Raw genomic sequence first — 22,684 nt, forward strand, 5'->3', positions numbered from 1 at the left:
TCAGGAACTTGCTAAATTGATAGATAATATCACTGAGATGTATGATGACACATTCAGGTATACAGGGAGAGAATTGCAAGCGTACAAGAAAGAACTGGTGCAACACAGGCTAGTGTTAAATTATTTAACTGCTGTTACTGGAGGGTACTGCGGAACTTTGAACACCCAATTTGGAGTAAAATGTTGCACCTATGTCACCAATGATACCAGCGACCCCAAGGAGGTGATAGACCGTAAGATGGATGAAATTCTGCAGCTAAAATGGGAGTTTCGTAAGAACCATAATGCTTCAGTGGCTGAAGTAGGGGAGAAGATAGAAGGATGGGTTTCATGGCTGAACCCAGTGAAATGGTTCTCAGGTCTAGGGGAATGGGTCCAGGAAGTGATCGCCAGCATAGGCAAATTCTTGATCCTTATACTGATTGTCATCATAATAATTGGCATATGTGTCCGGTGTGTTCCTATTGTGTTGAAGTGTGGAAAATTTTAAAATAGAGTAAAACGAAAGAACGAAATTATGATGGTGGTCAGTAATGGCAATATGAATACTGAGGTAAATATAGAACTGCATTACAACCCTGAACTAGGAAATACCATCATTTAATGTTTTATATTTAGACATGCATAGAATGTATTATTGAAATGTTATTTTTAAAACACCTCAGATAATGTAAAGTCTCAAATTCCCCTTCAAGACTGCCTTTATAGGACTGGTGTATCCCCACACCTTTCACATGATCTTCCAAGATCTGCGGTGTGCGTATAATAGTAGTTTTATGTCCCCACTCAGAGATACATTATTGATGGATTAAGAACCACCTTGTGCCATCCCATAATAACACTAAATAATATATAAATGTAAGCCTAAATTAATTTTTAAAATCAGATTGTGATAGCATGTTGTTCGCTATCAAAGGGTGGACTATCGAAGCTGGATAATTGGCTGAGACAAGATCAGCTTAAAATTAGATCGTAAAGATGCCATCTTGCGACTGGCCGCAAGGCGCCATTTTAGAAAATGAGATCGCAAGACGCCATTTTGCGAATGGCCGCCCAAGCGCCATTTTAGGTAAACTCACACTTAAGTACATATGGCGATATTACTATTAGCATCATGCGATTGCATCTTTCACCATTTCTCATACACACATTAATACGCACAATTGCGCTGTTAGTCGCATATTAGCGAATGCATAAGATCCTGTATGAAAATGCTGTTTATTAGCTTCATGCACACGCATCTGCCCCAAGCTAACTAGTGTCTTTATATCAAACCCCAAATACTTACACAGTACATATTCACATAAAAGGTCTCATAAGCTTTAAAGTATAAGATTCAAGTTTGTTCATTTATTATAATTGCTGTGAAATAAAGGTTATTTGGTAGCTAAGGTTTAATACATGATAAGTAAGTCATGTTTGATATTATACTGATTGGCACTCTTTCAACAGCATTCTGGTATCGTCAGTGTGAAGATCGCAACATGCATTCTCAACTTGTTGACCGCAGAGACTTAAAGCACCGAAATGTACATTATATGACCAACTGTTAGGATGTGCATGAACAGGAAACCAGAGACAACCAGTTGTTAGAGGCTGGACTGTGTCTATTTGAATCAACTTGTTAAATGCTCTACAACAGATGCATCCTCCTGGGAACCAATGGCATCAGCGACAAGCCTCTCTATTGTGTTGTCTGTTTCTGTGAGAGTATAAACGTGTGTGTTGTGACTCCAGTCTGAGTCTTCTTGCTGAATGCTGATAGACGGGGGTTTCTTGCTGAAGCCTACATCTGGCCCAGAGCGCTGCGTATGTATAACTGTACTTGGGTCTGTATAATTCTTTGCGCTAAATTGTACTTAGATCATAGTGTGTAACTGACTGTACTTTTACTTGAAATATCACTTTGTGCTTTGAAACCACAGGTAAAAGGTCTGGAGTCTTTATTTACTATATGACTGCAAACGCAAAATAGCATCATCCTTAGAGGTTTATAGGCAGGATATTAGAAGGTATAGGCAGGATATTAGAAGGTATAGGCAGGAGTGTATAGAGGTTCTAATTCAATATCCTTAATTCAGTGAGAAGCAATAACTGTTTTATGTCAGGGGCGTATCTACAATGGGTGCAGGGTGTGCGGGGCACACCGGCCCCTGGGTCCAGGGGGGCCCCAAACTGCAGACCCTGCACCCATGGTATCACTTACCTCACCGGTGTCCCATGTCCGCGCGGGGGTCCGGCGCTGTAAAGACGACTGGAAAATGTCCACCGCGGTCATTTTCCCTGTGACCAGCGCATACTCTACTCTGGGGGCACTCTACTGCCCAGAGTCTATAACTCCGGCGGTGGCCGTGCACAGCTCAGTGTGCTGCCAGACAGAGAGGAGGGGGCCCGTGTCGGAGACTGCACACGGGCCCCCTCCTCTCTAGAAACGCCCCTGTTTTATGTATATATATTTGGTTGTGATTGAACTTGGCTACACAATATCATAAAAGGAGGACTTTGTATATATTATAGTATAGTAGCCTATAGTGTGAAAAGCACAACTATATGTTGTAAACAGAGGAGGGGGCCCATGTGCGGGCCCCCTCCTCTCTATCCGGCACTGAAGTGCATAAGTGAGCACTAGTAGACTGATGGTATGCCAGAGTCTACTGTGCATGTGCAGGTCTTCTGGTAAATGGCGTGGTGCCCATTTTTCCAGCGATTTTTCTACTGCGCATGTGCAAAATACGGAAAATGGCCCCTGCACCATGTTCCTGGTGCTTTGTGCAGCGCTGGCACCTCCGATGCTGGACTCTGGGGAGGTTAGTATTGAAGTTAGTATTGAAAAATTGGGTGCTGAGTATGCGGCGTAAGACCCCCAGGGGTTCGTGTGCACCGCACATACCCTACACCTATTATAGATATGCCACTGACTGTAACTATGCATTTGAAGACTATGGGCCTGATTCAGACCCACTCGCGAGCGGCTGTCCGCTCGCAAGTGGGTCGATGTTATGGACTGAGCATGCGCACGACCGAGGGAGCTCCGTCGTGCGCATGCGCCAGACGCAACGAGCGAAGGAAAGTCCTTCGCTCGTTGTGTCCGATCAAAGGGGGCGTGCTGTCAATGTTGATTGACAGCACGCCCCCTTTGGTGGGTGTGCCGGGGGCGTGCCTCCCTGACGGGGGCGTTCCCACGGGAACGCCTCCCGTCAGAAGCCGGCCCACTGACATCACTAGTGATGTCAGTGGGAGTGATTTTGGCTCTGATAGAGCCAAAATCACTCCGGAGCTTGCGGTTGAAAACCTCAACCGCAGGCTCCGGCTCGCAATCTCGATGGTCTCGACCATCGCGGCCATCACAAAGCACGCTCGTATAGCCTGTGGGTGGTGACCCACAGCTATACGAGCATCCAGGAGGACGCTCCATGAAAATGGAGCCCGGCCCTCATTCAGAGCGTGCGCTCTGCTCAGAGCGTACGGCTCTGAATGAGGGCCTATATTTGTTAAATTGTACCATTTTGCAAAAATGAACAAACTTTGAAACAGGGACTATAGAATATAAAGATTTATATTAATATTAAAAATTGCTTTACTCAGCTTATCCTAGACAGTAAAAGCAAATTTGAAGATACTAAGGGGTATATTTACTACAGTGGGGGTTTTCAGAAGTGGAAATATTGTACATAGCAACCAATCAGATCTTACAGTACTTAATATTTATTTAGCATATTCTAGAAGATAATAGCTAGTATCTGATTGGTTGCTATGGGCAACATCTCCACTTTTAAAAACCCACACTTTAGTAAATATACCCCTAGGTATAATTTAAATTACAGTTGCATTAACACCAATAAAAATAATTGTGCACTGTGCGATTCTGAGTCGTGCGAAGAGGGAAGGGAAGCCTGTTTCTGAGGGATCCCTTGTACCTGACATGGAACTGGAGCAAGTGCTGATTCTAATGATGACGGTGGTGACGGCTGGCATAACAGTATAGCTTTCTGCTTGCTTACCCTACAGATTCTCGCATGAGAATAAGGTATAAATCAGGCTTCTACAGCCACTTAGTGTGCAACACAGGCCCATAGTGTTGGTTAACAGAATTAATTTGTTGGTTCTATAGGTGGAGGAGGAACAGTAGGAAAATATATTCAAATGGTCAAATAAGCAGTACTTCTTTAGGGTAACTTTTGCTGCATCTGTATGTTTGTCTGTTGTGTGACTACTTTGCAGGGCAAAGATAGAAATGTATCAAGTTTGTAAGGAAAAGGCAGGAACAAAGAAACAAACTTTGCGCTTTGACTGTTTTTTAGGGGTCTATTTAATAAGACTCCACCATCCGTGGAGTTAATGCCACTCCTGCCTTGCCTGGTAGCGCTGGGAAGCAGGGACCGGCTACCACAGCTTTTACTAAAAATAGACCTGCCGGGGAGAGTGACCGCTAAGTCACCCCTTCAGCGGTAACAGCTGAGACCCCTGTCCTCTGACAGCCCTGTGTGACTCACCATCTCCCGACCAGCAGCTGCATCGCAGCAGTGACTTTTTTTCTTGTAAAATCTTTATCAACAAACTGTAAAATCACAGCAAGCACTTCCTGCTTCTCCAGCGAGGAGAAGCAGATACCATCAGCTACAGGAGGCGGTATCAGCGCTGTAGAACTCACCAGATGGGACACTTAGTGCTGCCATAGGTGTCTATGGCAGCGCTGTAGGGCCTGGTTCAGATTTGTACGCTAATGCCATCGCTGCTGCATCTTTTTACGCAATGGATGTGTAAATATGTGCAAATGTATAAGATACCTAGAATTGTATTGAGACCCCTAAGAACGGCGAGCAAATCCGAGCATCTGCGTACAAAGATGCACCCAAGGTCGCTGATCCTTTCGATAATTGGCCTCCTGAGTACCCCTATGGTTGTGCAGAATGGCTGCGTGAACTGAGACGCCAGACCCATTTTTCTTGCATAGGGAATCGCAGACGCATGCAGCAACAAGAAAATGGTTGCTAAACGACTGCATTTTTGCCGCTACTCCCTGATACCTCACCCGGCTGCCAGCCTGTCATTCGCACTGCAAGTAAAAAGTTGCAGTGGGTAAAGTACTTTGACACATGTGCAGTGTGACTTAGACATATGCGAAGTTTACTGATAATCGCTTAACTGTGAAAACATTGGCATAACGTTCTTCTCTGAATCAGGCCCAAAATGAGTTTATTTGCACACACAGGCAGTCGTGAGTGATCCTCGATAGGGTATACAATCGGGAATCCGGCTGCCTTAATACCAGCAGTCGGCTTCCCGACTGTCATATCCCGGCGAGGGTGAAATGCCGGGCGTCTAGATGTAGATGTCTGACATTTCCCCGACGCTGGGCGCCGCGAGCGGACAGCCGTGGGGGGGGAGGGTTAGGTTTAGGGCACCCGGGGGGGATTTAGGTTTAGGCACCCCCACGGGAGGGTTAGGGTTAGGCTAAGGGGACGGAGGGTTAGGGTTAGGCACCCCCGGGGGGGGGACTTAGGGTTAGGCCCCCCCCGGGGGACTTAGGTTTAGGCAGCGGGGAAGGGGGGGGTTAGGGTATGGCACTTAGAGGGAGGATTAAGGTTAGGCACTTGGGGGGGGAGGTTAGGGTTAGGCACCCCTAAGGAGGGTTAGGGTTAGAGGGTTAGGTTAGTCAGTACTTACCTATCGATGATCGGGATTTCCAGCACTGTTGGGCTTCCGCTGCTGGGAACTCTGCTTTGGTCGGCCAGGCGCTGCCGGGAATCGGCGGTGTTTCACACCGATTCCCTCGATAGTCCCTACTCTCCTATGCCTCCCACTTTTCTCCTTCTTTAACACAGTAAAGCGCTTTCTGCAGCATGGAATGGAAGTTTTGCAGCTAGAGAAAGGGATGGGAACTTCGGGCCTGATCCATCAGCGGACACAATGCCAATATCTACGCAGATTGAGTTATTATTTGCCATTGTGCATGAGTGTAAAAAGTACTGTGCATGGTCGCAATTTAGTTGTGATTACGTACGCACAGAATATCCATTCACAAAGTGAGTGTCATGTGGTCAGCATTTGGGGGGTAGTGGGGGGGTGGTTAGGTAAACGCAAGTGTGTCTGACCGTTTTAAACACCATTTCATGGGCATGCATAAATTAGCCACTGCGATTGCATTCGCAGCATGAGAGCTCTCTGCGGGCAGGGAGAGCTGCAGTTTTTGTGGCTGGTCATACTTGCCGTACATCAGGGCTCGACAAATCCCGGGGGCCAGGTCGCCATGGCTACAAGATTTTTCTGCCTGACTTCCATGATTTTGCAGTGAGGGAGGAAACAGATTCTCATCAGCTCTGACAGAGATTCGTGTCTATAGTATTGTGGTGTTCATATCATGCACAGGAATGCATGTGCTGAGTGTCGCTTGCGGTGACTGCTGTGCCTCTGTCCGTCCCGGCCTGCACTGACGACTCCTCTCCATCCTGGCCTGCTCTGATCCATGCTATCTGTCCCAGTCTCCAGTCTATGCTGATCTTCCTGTACGTCCCGGCTGTCTACTGTCTCCTATCTCTGCATAGAGCTCTCCGGTAGTAGGGTCTAGGCGTGGCCAGGGATTTCGGAGCGGCTTCAGAGGGATAGCGGTGTGACCACGAGGGGAGGGGGGGTTTTGTTGTACATTCTGGCACCATTATTTTATGTGAAATGTGGCCCGTTATTACTGCAGGGTGGGGGGTGGAGAAGGGGAGCTGTGCTTAGCAGTGAAGGGGCCTCTATTTTACTGTATCCATTCAACTGTGACCATTTTGTGGACTAGTATAATGTGTATAACAGTTGCATAACATACAGAGCTGTGCTCCTCACTCACTCCTGTCATTTTTTGTGGGGGACGGTGGTCTGGCTCCTACCCTTTCATCCTGGCTCCTAGATTTTAGAAAAATTTATCAAGCCCTGCCGTACATGCTACTGTATGTGACTGCTTGATGTGCATCGATGGTATTGATATTTACGCAGCAGTGTGACACTGAACAGATATGAGAAGGCAGTAGTGGGCGTTTTTATGCCAGCTGAGCTTTGGCAAGGACTAGCATATATTCGCGAAACAGCAGCTGTGTTCCATGCGAAATCGCAGCTGCGATCGCAACGGAGTCCACTGAATCAGGCCCTTTGATCACATTTATAGAGAAGAATGATTTATCTGAAGAGACAACAAGAACAATGGTAGAACTTTGAAATAGGGTGTTTTAATGTTTGGGTTTATTTGCTTTTTGTATCAGGCATTGTCAAGGAATTTACATATAGTGTTATATCCAAGTTTTTAAATATGTATATTCCATATAATTCTATTAAATAAATCCAGTGTCATACCTGGATGATCCAGTACCTTGGCAGATTAAGCAGCACCTCTCCCCTCCTGTTCATATCGGCAAAATTACATCATCACCAAAACTTGCCACCAGATATACACTTTATCTGCTTACACCTAAAATTCACAAATACATGCGCAGAAAAGGGGGAAGCAGAGTTGGTCAGGAGTATCTTTGGGGATCACTAGGAGCCTCTTTGAGGACCAAGGATGAGTGCCCCTAAAATAAGTAACCGGCATGCACGGTTTTCGGTGCGGTCTGGATAAATCATATGTGAAAACTTGAAACACAATGTTATAGTGCCATTAGGTTTTAAGCTGTTAAGGCTATGTATATATTTTAACACTTTCCATTTAATGGGTGTTTCTAAAGTAAATTAAGCGCATGTAAAAACTAATGTGAAACTCAGACAGTGCATATTTCATACTTACTAACTTTCCTGGAAAGTGAGTGGTCCTCTCTCATCTTGCCTACTTCTTAGTGAATGTAATTACATGAATTGCAGGTCTGTGGGGAGAGAACTGGGCCAATATGATGTGATTCTATGATAATCATGTCATTTTGGTCCCCTCTTCACAGATGCTCTATTACCTGCATTTTGCCACAAGGGGTGGTGTCTAATGATGCCAATAGCCTGGCACCACCCCTGTCAGCTGACACCTGCATCTCCTCTCCAGGTTTCTCCTGGAGAGAAGAGTAATAAAGTTGACAAGTACAACATATTTGTGTTTTTACATGTGTACTTGGGTTGTGCTACACTACATGAACACTTCTTGTTCCTCCATTTTGGTGAACGGCAACAACACAGTTGAAATTTGACAATGATTTAGATGGGACTGCTTTGGAACACAATGATATGTTGTTAAGAAGCATTTCCACTTATGCTTGGTGTCAACAAGATAAAACTATGGTTTTACAGATTTTTTTTTTTAACAAAGCCGATTGGAATGTGATTCCTGATCTGGCGATCTTCCTTTTAAATGATATTAATATTCACAGCACATAAAAGCCAAAGAAGAAATTAAAAATACATAGTGCAATTTGTGTGATACTTTGTTGTCCACCAAAGTATCAAACAAACGGCACTATGTATTTTTCATTTCTTCATTGGTTTTCATGTCCTGGATATAGGAATTTAATTTACAATGAAGATCACCAGATCAGGAATCACATTCCAACTATAAAGATCTTATTACAGAAGGATGGTGAAAACATCTTTGATTTCCTGAGGCTTGAACTAACTTGTTGTTTGCGCTTAATGACCCTACCCTGTTATTATATATTGGTTATAAACCAGATTGAACTCATTTGTAAATTCATCTAAACATATATTAAACATATCTTAACCCAATGTGGTTTATAAGTTTTATTTCTTTCTGTTCTGCAGTAACATGCAATACAAGTTGTTTTTGCAGACTAGAAGAGAGCTCTGTGTAGTGTCGGACTGGGGGATGAAGGGCCCATCAGGAAATACCGTGGTAGGGGCCCAAGCTTATGGAATGTTGCAAGTCACCAGATGGGGGTCTAGCCAACCACCACAGAAGGACTTTGATAACTATTAGAGAGAACATAGTCAACCTGCAGAGAACAGATCCTTTTTTTAAAGGAGGGGACAGGGATGTGTCAGGACTGCCTGCTTTAACTAGCAGGAGGGCTAATCTTGGTGGAGTTTCCATAGAAATGAACCAAGCACCCATGTTCATCAATGGTCTTGCTTCATCAAGTTACTGACCCTCTAGTAGAGTAACAATGTATAATTTGAGTGCACAGTCTGGAATCTGACCACTAGAGGAGGGGATGGTGCCCTCAGACAGTGGGGCCCACTGAGGATTTCCCTTGTACACTTGTGGGCCAGTCTGACGCTGGCAATGTGAGCATGATATATCAAAGTTTACGTATGAAGGTAATGATGGAAAGGACTAACTCATCAACGCCCAGACCAAAACCCTGGACCTAGAAACATGAAAATCGGGGAGTATATTCCGTCCATGACATAGGTACCCACTAGGAAGGGATTTTTCGATATTCACCTCCTAAGGGGGTGAAAAGGGCTAAAATGTTTCCTCCCCTGTGCAATGTCCTGACTGACTGACTCATTGTGGCTGCAGCACAGTTGAGTATTTAAACACCAACTGTCATTTCAAGTGCTGCCAAACATCACTGGCAGTTGGTGTGGCTCCCCTTTTTGAATAGTGAGGAAAGGGAATGTATTACTACAGAGGTGAGAAAGGAAACTGTGTTACTATACAGGTGAGGGAGATGAATGTCAAATGTGTTACTACAGTGTAAAGGAAGGGAATGTGTTACAACACAGGAGAGTGAGGGAAATGTGTTACTACAAGGGTGTGCAAGGGTAATGTGTTACTAAATAGGTGAGGGAGGGGAATGTGTTACTCCAGAGGTGAGGGAGGGGTAAAAGTGACTACAGGTGTGAGTGAGGGATTGTATTCCTACACAGGTTAGGGAGGGAAGGTTGAATGTGTTACAACATGGGTGAGGGAGGGAAAGGTGCTACTAGAGAGATGAGGGAGTGGAATCTGTTAATACACGTGAGGGAAGGTAATGTCTTACTATAGCAATGATGCATTACTATAGAGGTGAAAGATTGGGTGTGGTATAAAAAATAGACAGTTAAAAGATCGACAATGTCTAGATAGACACCAGATGTTAGACAGGCAATAGGTTGACAGGGACAAAAGGTTGACTCAGTAAAGGTCGACATGGCTTTATTTAGTCCATGCCCCCTTTCGGCCGGGTGCGCCTTCGGAGTGCCAGGTGTCAGCAGCAGACACGGTGACACCTCTGTACGCAGAACCTGTCTAGGGGTCATTGCCATGTGTAGCTGCCACGTGAACCTAAAAAAATGTGCACACCACCCCTCCTCTAGTCCGACTCATATCTCTCACAGGCATCACCTCTTCCTGTCCCCAAGAAAGCTCCTGCCAAACGTCATGCCAGATAAACCCACGCTAAAAGGAGGGAGCAACTTCAGGATGCGGCACGGAAATATGCGCAGATTAATCCTACGGTGCACCGTGTTGCAGTGGCTAACTACCAACAAAATAACCCACAGAGCAGCGGTTGCCAGGTACCAGCAAGATCACCACGAAGTGCACGCTTCTTGTAACCATAGGCATAAAATAAACTAAGCATATAAGGTAAGTTAAGATGGTATGAAGGAAATGCAAATATCTAAGGTCTACCCGGGTGAAACAGAGTACATCAGCTATAATATATATAATAAAGCTGGTTTGGTCCATTTTAAAATGGTATTCTTGAAATAGTATAATCTTTTACATGAGATATGTGTATTAATTATAATCAGCAGAGACCCAATCCAGCATTTCCCATGATACTCAATACAAGTTTGACTGACTGGTCACCACAGGAAATGTGTTTGCTTCATCAACAATTTTATCACTAATGCCCATCCATGTTGGAATTCAACCAATACACTCTTTATGATACACAGTGTACCCTGTAATAGTGATAACAAGTAGAAATATATAAATGCATCATCTCAGTTTTATTATTCAAACTACATACATTCCCCAGGATGCATTGCTCATTAAAACTTAATAGACAAATGGGACTTATTAAATACAACATTGCAAGAACATGTGCTTTAACCCATTGCAATTAATCTGCTATCATTAGTCTGTTTACACTGGACGCCTGAAAGTTGATTTCTGATTGGTTGTCTTGGCTTAAAGCATATGATTGCTCCTGATATCACGTTATTAAACAATACCCATTTTTTGTAAGAATAAGAGACATTGATTCAGAACCTACATTAATTCGAGACAAACTGGTTTAGCATTAAGAGGCACAGGCTTTTTTTTTATAGTCCCAATGTATGTATCCTGTACATCTCAATATCAGAGCTGAGTTTTAAATATAGAGAAAAACCGAACTATTGCAGTAGTACTGTTTTTATAGGCAAGTGCTCGAGAATGTAGAACATTCACATTCGCTCCACAGATTTCTTCATCCCACAAGCAGTACATTTTGCCTGTTCCAGGCGGCCATCTTAACTAATCAAATAGGCACACGCTTGAGGTTTTTTTTTTACTGCAAAGGGGTGTGAAAAAATATACATATTAAATAAAGGTTTGAAGAACAACGTACCGAAGCAACAGCACAATCACATCTGTACAATTATCATTGTTTCACTTTTATAATGTGTTTTAACACCTTGATAGAGATGTGTAACTTACAATCAATAGTAGACCCCATAATGTGATTCAATTCCTTGCTAATACCTCATTCCTGAGGCTAATACTCATATACTTTTTTGTTAAATCTCAAATATATTTTACAGTTACCAGTTTTAAGTCAACATACTGCATTTATTTACACGTAGCTATACAAATGATTGATTCCGTTACTGTGCTACTACATTTTTCAGTGACTGAGCTCCCCAGAGAAGATTGCATGGCGTTACAGCAGGGAGTTAGCAGTTCTCTAGAAGGAAAGATTTCTACACTAAATGTGATTGTGATACAGTTTTTTTTTGCCAGTACTGCATATGTGTTTGGGAACAACTTTCAATATCTTTGCATTGGACACATCATGCCAATAACATATATAAGCATGCGCTGCCTCCGAGTTTAAGATCACATACATTTTAGATAGGCTGCCACATTTCTTTTTTACAGTGTAATATAGAGAAATATAAACTTCAATACAGAGCCCACAGATGAAAAAAATAAATAAAAAAAATCAGGGTAGCCAACCAACCGTAAACAGCTTTTGGTTGTGACATTACCTACTGACTCTGTTACCAGAACAGAATACAAGCAGCAGAACTCATCTGAGGTTGTTACTTATCAACAATAAAATACACGTTAAGCTTCCCATTTCACATCTGTCCATCTCCGTACAAAACAACACAAGCACGTTCGAGCTCGCAGCCTGCACTCATCATGTGCACTCTTAGCTTGAGCTGTACAGGAGGGCTTTGTAAACTGGTGAATGAGAGAGATTGTCTGTTGGACGCTATCAGGTAAATTCAACATCACATTGTGATGATCTCAGTCTCTTAAATGAGCGATTTAGCTTCTGTTACTGGTTTTACTGCACTCAGAAAAAAAGATGAACACAGCTATGGCAGGTTGCTATAAGCAGACAACATATTCCTTTCTACCATGAGCTATATGGTGGTAAAGGACTAGCAACGCACAAAGCAGGGTGATTTTATTATCTTGAGAATACAATGCATTGACTGTGTTTCTTCAGGTTGTTTTAGGTAGATGATTAAACTTGACTCCTTACTTCCGCAAACTCTTGTCTGCACACTTAGTCATGATGTCCAGAAATCGTTTGTCATTAGTGCACATAGCCGAAAACGTACAGGTGAGCGACAGTCCAAAGAAAGTCTATAGGTACTATGTACAGTACAAGTCGATAAGTTCGTGTCATACAATATTTTTTTCCCTTTTTTCATCCACATCGAAGGCAGGAATACAAGAAGGCATTGTTAGATGTGGTGGACAGACATGCGTGCCTGCTGATTAACAAAGAAGGTTTTAAGGCCTTTGTCTATGTATGCTGAGTTACATAAAGGCATAAGCATGGAGAAAGAGGTACAGTGAGAGACAACCAAACATAGATTGGAGAGGAAAAGAAGAAGGAAAAGAAGATTTAGGCTCAAGATAAAAAGATACAACCTATTAATGGCAAATACCAATACTGTGTATTGTACAGGTGGAGAAGTCTGTGTTGCTTGCCCTTTGATAGCTTGTCAGCATATTTGTTAATAATACTGTCAGAGGTTATAACACATTTCAAAGAGTTCAGCGGCCGTTCACCACATTCATTCATCAAGCCCATATAGGTAACACCATGAACATCTAGCCGAGAATGTCAAGGTATACAGGGGATGCCTTGGACAAGTTCTGAAGGAGGCTGTGGATTTCTTTGATGTTCAGTCTCATGTGCGGCTCCCTCTGCCAGCAGCCCAACATAAGGTCGTAGACTTCCTTCGGACAAGTGCGAGGTCGTTGCAAGACTCGGCCTTGAGTTATGCACTCAATAACCTAAAAGAAAAGCATATTACCATTTCATCATTTATGAAGTAGAACCAAAACATATAAATTCAGTTCATCTCTCTCTAGAAATCATTTAGAATACTGTTAGCAGCAGCGCAGGGCAAAAATAAAAGGCATTGAATCAGCAGTATATATTATCAAGATAGATTTTCTATGATGTATAAATGGAGAGCATAACTTCTGGACTAATGGCATGATCTAGCATCTGTCACTGTCAACTGGTGCTTCTAAAGTGCTATTAACCACTACTGCGTTGCGACTCCTGAGGATTAGCCCAGAGTTAACACAAAGTGATCTGGAGTCTCTTCTGCACTGTGGAGGACTCTGGATCACAATACAAATAAAAAATAAACATGTTCCATATGTACGCAGCTGTTTTCCATACTTGTATGAATATTGGTGGCATTAATTATCAAGAAGTCATTTTGTATTACTTTAAAATGTATTTGAGGTAATGTACTGTAAATGCTTTTGTTAGTATACTAATGTACCAGGTAATGAAATGCATTATTATAAAAATGTAGGAGTCTCATTTATCAACGAGTTTTATCATTCACAAAGAGTGATAAAACTTTTTTGCAAATGATAATAGTGCTCCAGCCAATCAGATTATAACTGTCATCTGTTTGAAATATGACAGTTGGGAGCTGATTGGCTGGAGCACCATTTATCATACCCAACAAGTTTTATCACTCGTTGTGAATGATAAAATTCTTTGATAAATGAGGCCCTTTCTCTATGAACAATTTTACTATTCTCTATGATGTTATGTTATTCGGGCAAAATACATACTGCCAATGATCATGGCAACCCATTGCAAAGGGGGTGATGACGTGATTTGTGGCTCCGCATTCCCACCCTGCCATGGACAGTTGCATTCTCCAGCTAAAACTGTTCAAACTGGGCCCTATTTCTCTAACTTTACCTATCAAGTTTTTCTATTTTAAATTCATTAGGAGAAATGTAATAGCCTGCGAGATGCAGGCATCGGTGTGATTTGATTCCGGCAAGTCTGCCCAATGATTTAAATAGGTAGCCATTTATAAGGCAAAACAGTGATGTGTTTTGCCTTTTAAATTATTGCAGCTTTAAATCATAGTACAGACTTGCCAGAATCACATCAATGTCTGCATCTCGCAGGCTATTAAATTTCCCCTATAGTCTCTTTCACCTACTCTGCTATGGCTATAATACCTTCCCTGGAAATTAACTCACAAAATTAAGGGTAGTACCAATTCTAAATCTGACCGGGTAGTGGGCATATGCCTTTGTATGTGTTACAGTATACATACATTATAGTCATGCTGTACATACAGAATTGTAAAGAATAACTACATGTGATTCTGAGTCACACATTGGGGCATATATAAATGCGGGTTTATAGAAGTGGAGGTGTTGCCCATAGCAACCAATCAGATTCTAGCTATTATCTTCTAGAAGGTGCAAGATAAATGATAAGTAGAATCTGAGTGGTTGCTATAGGCAACAACTACACTTCTATAAACCCTCAACTTAGTAAATATACACCATTATAAGCATGCAATGCCAAAAATTCCACCTCACGGGAGTGGTATAGGAGTGTAGTGGGCGTGTCAGTGAAAGCAGCTGCGTTCCCTGACACACAGTCACAGTAACGCCCAGAGGCCAGAATCACACGGTGAAACTGCATCTCCCATAGGGCTGGTGCAAGTGTCGATGGAGCGAGTGAAGTTGCGCCGATGGTGGCGTCTACAAAATCAGTTATTACAGTGTGCATAGAAACAGAAAGTGGGCACATCAGTCCTTGCTCATTTACTGTAGATGCACCCTTTTACACCAGGGGCAAGCTGATAGTATCATTCGCATATTATCACAGCTGTGACACTGGCAACAGAAGCAAGAGCGAACGCAGCTGCGTCCATCTCCGAATCACATCCCATGTCACCAGGAATCAACATGGAGTATTTAGCTAATTTACATAGATTATACTAGAAAATGGAAACTAAATAAGATATCACGACATCTAGATGTTATAGGCATGATATATCATTAACAGAAGCCTGTTTTATATCTCTCTGTCCATAAGCTGAATCCATCTGACTGATATTAATCAATTTACGACACCATTACAAGATTATGAGGTTTATGTATCAAGCAGTGAAAAGAGTGGAGAAGTGAAACAGTGGAGAAGTTGCCCATAGCAACTAATCAGCTGTGAAGTAGCATTTCTCAAGTACAGTCTATAAAATAATAGGTAGGAGATGATTGGTTGCTATGGGCAACTTCTCCACTGGTCCACTTCTCCACGCTTTTCCTTAAATGATACATAGTAACTGTCTGTCCCAAAATACAAATTTTAAATAGGGCCAACCCATTCCAGTTGTGGTCCTTTTCTTATAGTCATTGTATCCTAAAACAATATCTTACAGAGAATAGTACTTACAATCAGAAACAAGCCATTTTTATCTATACATTTAATATCATAACATTTATTAATCATAGGGAGCGATAAAGATTTAATATGCACAAACCTCATTATTTGATAGCTGGTACCATGGTTGCTTTCCATAGGTGAAAATTTCCCATAGCACCACTCCTAGACTCCATACATCACTTTCTGTTGTAAATTTTCTATACATGATACTCTCAGGAGGCATCCAACGAATCGGTAACATAGTGTGACCTCCAACCTAAAGGGGAAAAGAATATGTTGTTATTATTATGGAAGACTTTAACATAAATAGCAATAATACATAAAAGTTACAGTGTCATTTTATGTTCCTACAAAGTAGAGCAAAGGCACACATATTTGCAGGGATGAGTGGATGAAGGTGTTATGTAACAATCTTCTGAAAAATTCCTTTTTTTAATGGAGGTGTTATGACCTAGGGATCATAGTAACAATGTAATTTTAAATTTGCCAATCTGTTTACTGATATATTTTGTGGATAAAAGTGCTATGTCCAATTCATGTCAAATGTCAAAGTACCTTTAACTGATCTGAGTTTCTTCTAAACGTAACATAACACCTTCATCCACTGTGCCTGGTCTAGGATGGAGATTCTACAGTATCAGTATGATCTACACTTCAGCACCTTTTTACTAATGCCTACTTGTCAACATGATCACAATCTGATAACGACAATTATCTATTGTAAAACACAGCCATTAACTACTAGTGGGATAGATCCTTCGCTGTACTGAAAGTGCTTTGTTTGGACATGGAAACACTGACATAGCAGCTGTAACGATTGCACAATTCAAGGTTGTTCAGATGCTTAATTTCTGTGCTACAGCAATTGTGCAAAGTACATTCTGTATGTATTGGGGAGATTATTGTTTGCCAGCAGTTCCAAGCAATACATATTGCTGTAGTTAACTTTTTAGTCAAGGATGTTTTTTGCGTTTCTCAAACCTCAATAACAATAATATCCTAAATGACTGTAACAGATATGAGGGAAGGAGTTTGTAGCAGCATTTGCATAAAGTCCCCAACAGGCGACCACCATTATTCACTACTGTGTGCTTCTGAATGCGGCTTAGAATCAGGCCGTGTGTGTGTGTGTGTGCGTGTGTGTGTATACAGTCAGTACTAATGTACAGGAAAAGTCTAAACAGGGATGAGCTGATGGCTCACTCTTACTTTACCTATTGTTTTTCTTTATTTGTATGCGGTAATTAATTATCTGCAAATTATAAACATTTAATTATGGGATGAAACAATGTGTGGTACACACCTGATCGTCCCGCCAACTGAGCGACTGATTTTTTAAGCTCCCACACTTACCAATCGGCTGCTTGATATGTCTGACCACACATCACAACTGGGCGGGCATTAAAATTTGCCCACCTAGTTGTGATGTCATTGTCGGCGGTTCCTGTGGCCAGCATAACAGGTTAGTCGGTCACCCGACTAATCAGCAGATGTGCAAGATATATTGCATCTGCCGTGCTGCATGGCCAAAACAATATATCTGTGAATTACGTTGTTCAAAGATATATGATGTGTACACACCTGCAGACGTACTGAGCGATATATCGTACAGTCTGTACCCAGTTTAAGACTGAATAATTTATATTTGCTTATGATAAATAGCAATGATGTAGGGAGGGTTAGGATAGTGGAGAGTGTAACCATGTTAGATGTATGGATTGACTCCAAAACACAGGGGGCATGAAAAACCAAGCCTGTGCACAGCCAGATCATCATACCCAAAAATAATTAACGTGAAAAACTTCTGTGAACTTTGTTAGTTTCTGTGTCTGACCACAATGCCCATTAGATACACAGGTGGTTATTTATGATAAGTAAAATGCTCATTTAGAGGTTCTTCGTTTGTGGCTCATAATATTGAATCTATTTGCAATTGCACTGTATGGTTCCTATCTTTCTAAGGCATAGAAGGGGAGATTCAGAGGTGGACGCAGATACAGTAATAGTTGCCACTTTTGTCGCAGCTGCTACTGCATCTTTATGCTAATAGTGCAACAGATGGGAGTCCTATTGAGATGCCCACTGGCTGCGTCGCAAAGCTGCATACATAAGATGCACTATCGGCGCATCGTTGGCCACACTGATGCCAACACGCCCACGCAACTGTTAGCCACCCCACAGTTAATGCCCAGAAATGTCCATCAAAATTGAATGAATCTACATGCAATTTCAATCTGCTTCTCCTGGCGGTTATATTCGGGGAGTTTGGCCTAATCACGGGAGGTGTGGCCATGTACCCCTTAGGAACATTTTTTTTTTAAATTAATTGTAGTGCTGCTACGCACTTGAGGGGTAAATCCAGTGGAGTGGGTGCAATCGGAGTGATGGCTCCCCATCCACCCTTGCGCAAGCAGAGGAGACTGCTGTAGCTGCTCAGCAGCAGGAGGCTCTCTAGCCCCACTGCAGCCCAGCAGGGCTGCTGACAGGTAAGACTCTTAAGAGGGAGGGGGCAGCTGTAATTAGTACCCGCTCCCCTTCCACTTGGCGCCCCTGCCTGAGACCACCTCTGAATCACCCCCAGGATCTTTTTGTTTGAGAGAATAATATAGAAAACTGGTAGTAGCTGCTCTACTACTTGATACTTTAATTTTGGGGATTTTTCTGGTCAGTAATAAATGAAATGGAGGATATAATTTGTGTATCCAATGGAATTTCTCACAGTTAGTGCATAGGCCATATGTCCTACACTCTTCCCTATAGTCCATTGTTTAAAGCTATATTTAATTAGTTAACTAGTTAATTAGTAGTAGACTACAGAAAGACAACTCTTACAAATAATTATCATAAAGCTGAACATTCTCCCTGGTTAATATATCTAATGTATGCTTGATAATGATGGTGGACCCAGTCCAAAACCAGCAGAGGTTACTTCCTGCAGCATAGACATGTCTCGCCATAATATATAATGCTACATAAGTAGCATAATAAATGCATAACAAACACTTTTCCACATTGCGCTGAATAAGACTAATATACTTGCTAAGCAATACATTCTTGTTGTTTTTTTTTTTTTTATAGCTAATTCCGATGTAAGCCAACAGCTCGAAAACCACATCAAACTACAGTGAGCTACAAAACGAGCTCCATCTGTGGCATAGTAATTATATAAAGTAATAGAGACCATAAAACATAGAATTTTATATAGTATTTTATCAGAAATGTGTCTAATGAATTCTAAAGCTAGAAATTCACAAATAAATCAAAGCATACACACTGTGAACCCAGCCATAGTTACTTAGAAAATATACACGTTCATACACATAAAATATGTCACTTAGCAATGCATTACTTCAGAACCTGCTTTTTGTTATGTTACACTGATGTCATAGAATAAATGGGAACTGAGGAGGAACCAGACAAAGACCATACATCTGATACCCTTGTAAGCTATAGACTTTCCAAAGAGTGACGTATTATGTATATATTGTAAATGAATATACTTCTGGCTCCGCTAAATAATAACTTATTCAGATCAACAAGATTGTAATTATTTATTTAGCTTAGACCAGAGTTATGTGAACCTAGACACATTATGCTCTGTGGGCATTTAACCCCACTATAAGTTTTAATTTATATACTTTTTTTTGGTTTTCCCTTTTTCCGTGTCATGCTCTAACCCTTCCTCATGTGCTCTGTTTCTTCTTCTTTTATCTTTTCCATTTAGTATTACAAAGTTCCATTTCAGGTAGTAAAAAAATTAATAAATATAATATTATTTTCTATTAAAGGAATGAGTAAATCCATAAATAAATAATTATATTTATAGTGGTCTCCAAAAAAAAAAACTAACTGGTTTTTATTTTAAAAGTATAGACATCTATATTGCAATTTAAACCATTTTTTTTCAATATGACATGTAAGAAGACATTAACATTAAGTTAATGTGCCTAAAAGCCTAACGCACTCAATATACATAACCTTGTCTATCCATCAGACTTTTATTTATTGATACGGCTTCCTGTTATATTTACATTATCTGTTCAATAAAGCTTAACTCACTTTAATACATTATAGTGACAGGCAAATTTACCAAAAACCCACACAGTTATATGCGTTACATTGCAAACCACATCTTTAAATGTCTAGAAATGAATGAGGGCTCCCGTTAAAGAATAGCCAGCACCTTGACAATTATGTTTTCATTATGATGGTTATTTTGTGGTTTTAGGAGTCATTATGATATTCTCATAAGAGCTCCTTAAACCAGCCAAGCAGCGAGGAGAAACATAGGGGCAATTGACTGACCACAGAACTAATGAATAAATAACAAGAAGTGTATTAAGACTGCTAAGATTTTATATCTTCATTGCCATAATGTGCCCTCAAGTCATAATAGCTTCAACCACTTCTTTGAACTGAACTTTAGGTTTACCATAATAATATATTAGTATGATAGAAAAATATGGCATGATGCTCAGTAGATTACTAAAGCATTGGACTATTATTGTTGATAGTTTTTATGGTTAATGATATGTCACCTTTGTCATAAGGGTGATGGAGGCTGTCCCAAGTAAATCTAACTACTAATTTGCTATCAAAATGATCCATAATAATGATATTAACTTATAGCAAAATAAATAACATGATATCATGAAATGCGGACTTGGATGAATATCCAAAGCTATGTCTATTGGAAGGCAAACAATCACCTAGTGGGAGTGTTGACCATTTGCACAAATGGAAAAAGAGATAAAAATTACTGTCTTTCAAATCATCTTTAAGAATGTTTGTAAGCTCTAATTACCACGCTCACCGAGCAATGAACATAATCCTTTGAGTCTGGTGGGGTGCACATGACGCTACAAGTTAGTCAACATATACATCACAGGTGTTTGGACATCTAGAAGGGTAACATTGCTGGGTGACAATCACCTACCTTTGAACAACGTCAACAATAAAAAGTTCCATATACACTCATATCTAAGATTTAATTATTTCCAACTAAGCCATCTGATCGCAGATTGGTAGATGTTACACAGAATAAATTGGAACCTTTGGAGGTCCAGGTCTTGTTTTAACAGATCCTAAGCTGAAGAATACTTTGGACTGAAGGAAAATTGATATTCTTGGAATTCGGCGAGACAGTGATGGCAATATTCTAGACTACTTAGTTAAGCCATTAGTTTGATCTTGAGAGAAACTGAAACAGACTGATTAGGGCAGCTTGGAAAAAGCAACAACAGATAAATAAGCATACAGGGCTAGGGTTTGTACAGATCATTTACTAAGATGTCATGGATAGACTATTCACCTAGATACAGTATCATACCATGGGAAACAAAAAACCTGTTTGTTGCTGACAATCCTCAAGAGTTGTAACATAGTATTTGTAATAACTGAGGATTATAGCAGCTGTATTGGCAAACATTTGTATTCCTCTAAAATGATGTTATATTTTCTTGCTTATTAAATGCACTTTCCCCCCTCCACCTTCCTATTGTTCAAAAATGTAAAATCATACAATTGTTCAGCATACCTTATATGAGCCAATTCCCTGCTGAAAACAGAATCTTCAGCAGATAAACGGCCAATGTATCCCATTGCTACCATCATCCACTTGCATTCTCCCCCACCACCACTACATTGATCCACCCACCTTCCCATCCTCTCTGCATTCTCCCCCACCACCACTACATTGATCCACCCACCTTCCCATCCTATCTGCAATCTCCCTCACCACCACTACATTGATCCACCCACCTTCCCATCCTATCTACATTCTCCCCCACCACCACTACATTGATCCACCCACCTTCCCATCCTATCTGCATTCTCCCCCACCACCACTACATTGATCCACCCACCTTCCCATCCTATCTACATTCTCCCCCACCACCACTACATTGATCCACCCACCTTCCCATCCTATCTGCATTCTCCCCCACCACCACTACATTGATCCACCCACCTTCCCATCCTATCTACATTTTCCCCACCACCACTACATTGATCCACCCACCTTCCCATCCTATCTGCATTCTCCCTCACTACCACTACATTGATCCACCCACCTTCCCATCCTATCTGCATTCTCCCCCACCACCACTACATTGATCCACCCACCTTCCCATCCTATCTGCATTCTCCCTCACTACCACTACATTGATCCACCCACCTTCCCATCCTATCTGCATTCTCCCCCACCACCACTACATTGATCCACCCACCTTCCCATCCTATCTGCGTTCTCTCCCACCACCGCTACATTGATCCACCCACCTTCCCATCCTATCTGCATTCTCCCCCACCACTACTACATTGATCCACTTGCCTTCCCACTATATCTGAATTGTCCCCCACCATCGCTACCCCAGACCCTTTCCTTCCCAACTGATCTTGTATTCTTCCCCACAACCGCTACCTTGATCCACCTGGCTTTCTATCCAATCTGCATTCTCCCCTATCATCACTGCCCTCAACGTCCTACCTCCCCCCATCTGCATTCTTCCCCACCATTGCTACCCTCAGCCACCTTCCTCCCACCCTATCTGCATTTTCCTACCACCGCTGCCCTGAATATTCAATGCCTCAGTGTCATCTTCTACTCCTCTCTCTTTCCTTCACTCCCCTCATTCAAGCTATCTCTCAATCCTGCCGCCTAGATTAATTAACTGGATCCTTGTCTCCTTTGGAATAGAATGCAAACTGCTCACCCTCATATACTGTATAAAGCCCTAAACCAAACTTCCCCTCTACATCTCCTACCTCATCTTTGTCCGCACTCTCTCTTGCTCTTTCCATTTCTCCTCTGACCACCGCCTCACTTCCACTCCGATTACTTTCTTTTAAGCTCACCTCCAATATTTTGCCTAATGCGTCCCACTTTTTTG

General features: G+C 41.7%; 1 protein-coding gene across 3 annotated transcripts in view; it reads right to left on the reverse strand.

The window, feature by feature from the left end:
* Positions 1–10,838: 10,838 nt before the first annotated feature.
* Positions 10,839–22,684, reverse strand: part of NTRK2 (neurotrophic receptor tyrosine kinase 2) — a 334,844-nt gene continuing 322,998 nt past the window's right edge. For all 3 annotated transcript variants that reach the window (XM_088470100.1, XM_088470098.1, XM_088470099.1), the window contains 2 exons: positions 15,892–16,050; positions 10,839–13,369 (listed from right to left, as the gene is read on the reverse strand). In XM_088470100.1, coding sequence (XP_088326226.1) covers positions 13,184–13,369; positions 15,892–16,050 — 345 coding nt within the window. In that variant the 3' untranslated portion in view covers positions 10,839–13,183. The remainder of the gene's footprint in view (positions 13,370–15,891; positions 16,051–22,684) is intronic.

The sequence above is a fragment of the Taudactylus pleione genome, unplaced genomic scaffold (assembly GCF_031769625.1).
Source record: "Taudactylus pleione unplaced genomic scaffold, aTauple2 ptg000095l, whole genome shotgun sequence".
Lineage (NCBI taxonomy): Eukaryota > Metazoa > Chordata > Amphibia > Anura > Myobatrachidae > Taudactylus > Taudactylus pleione.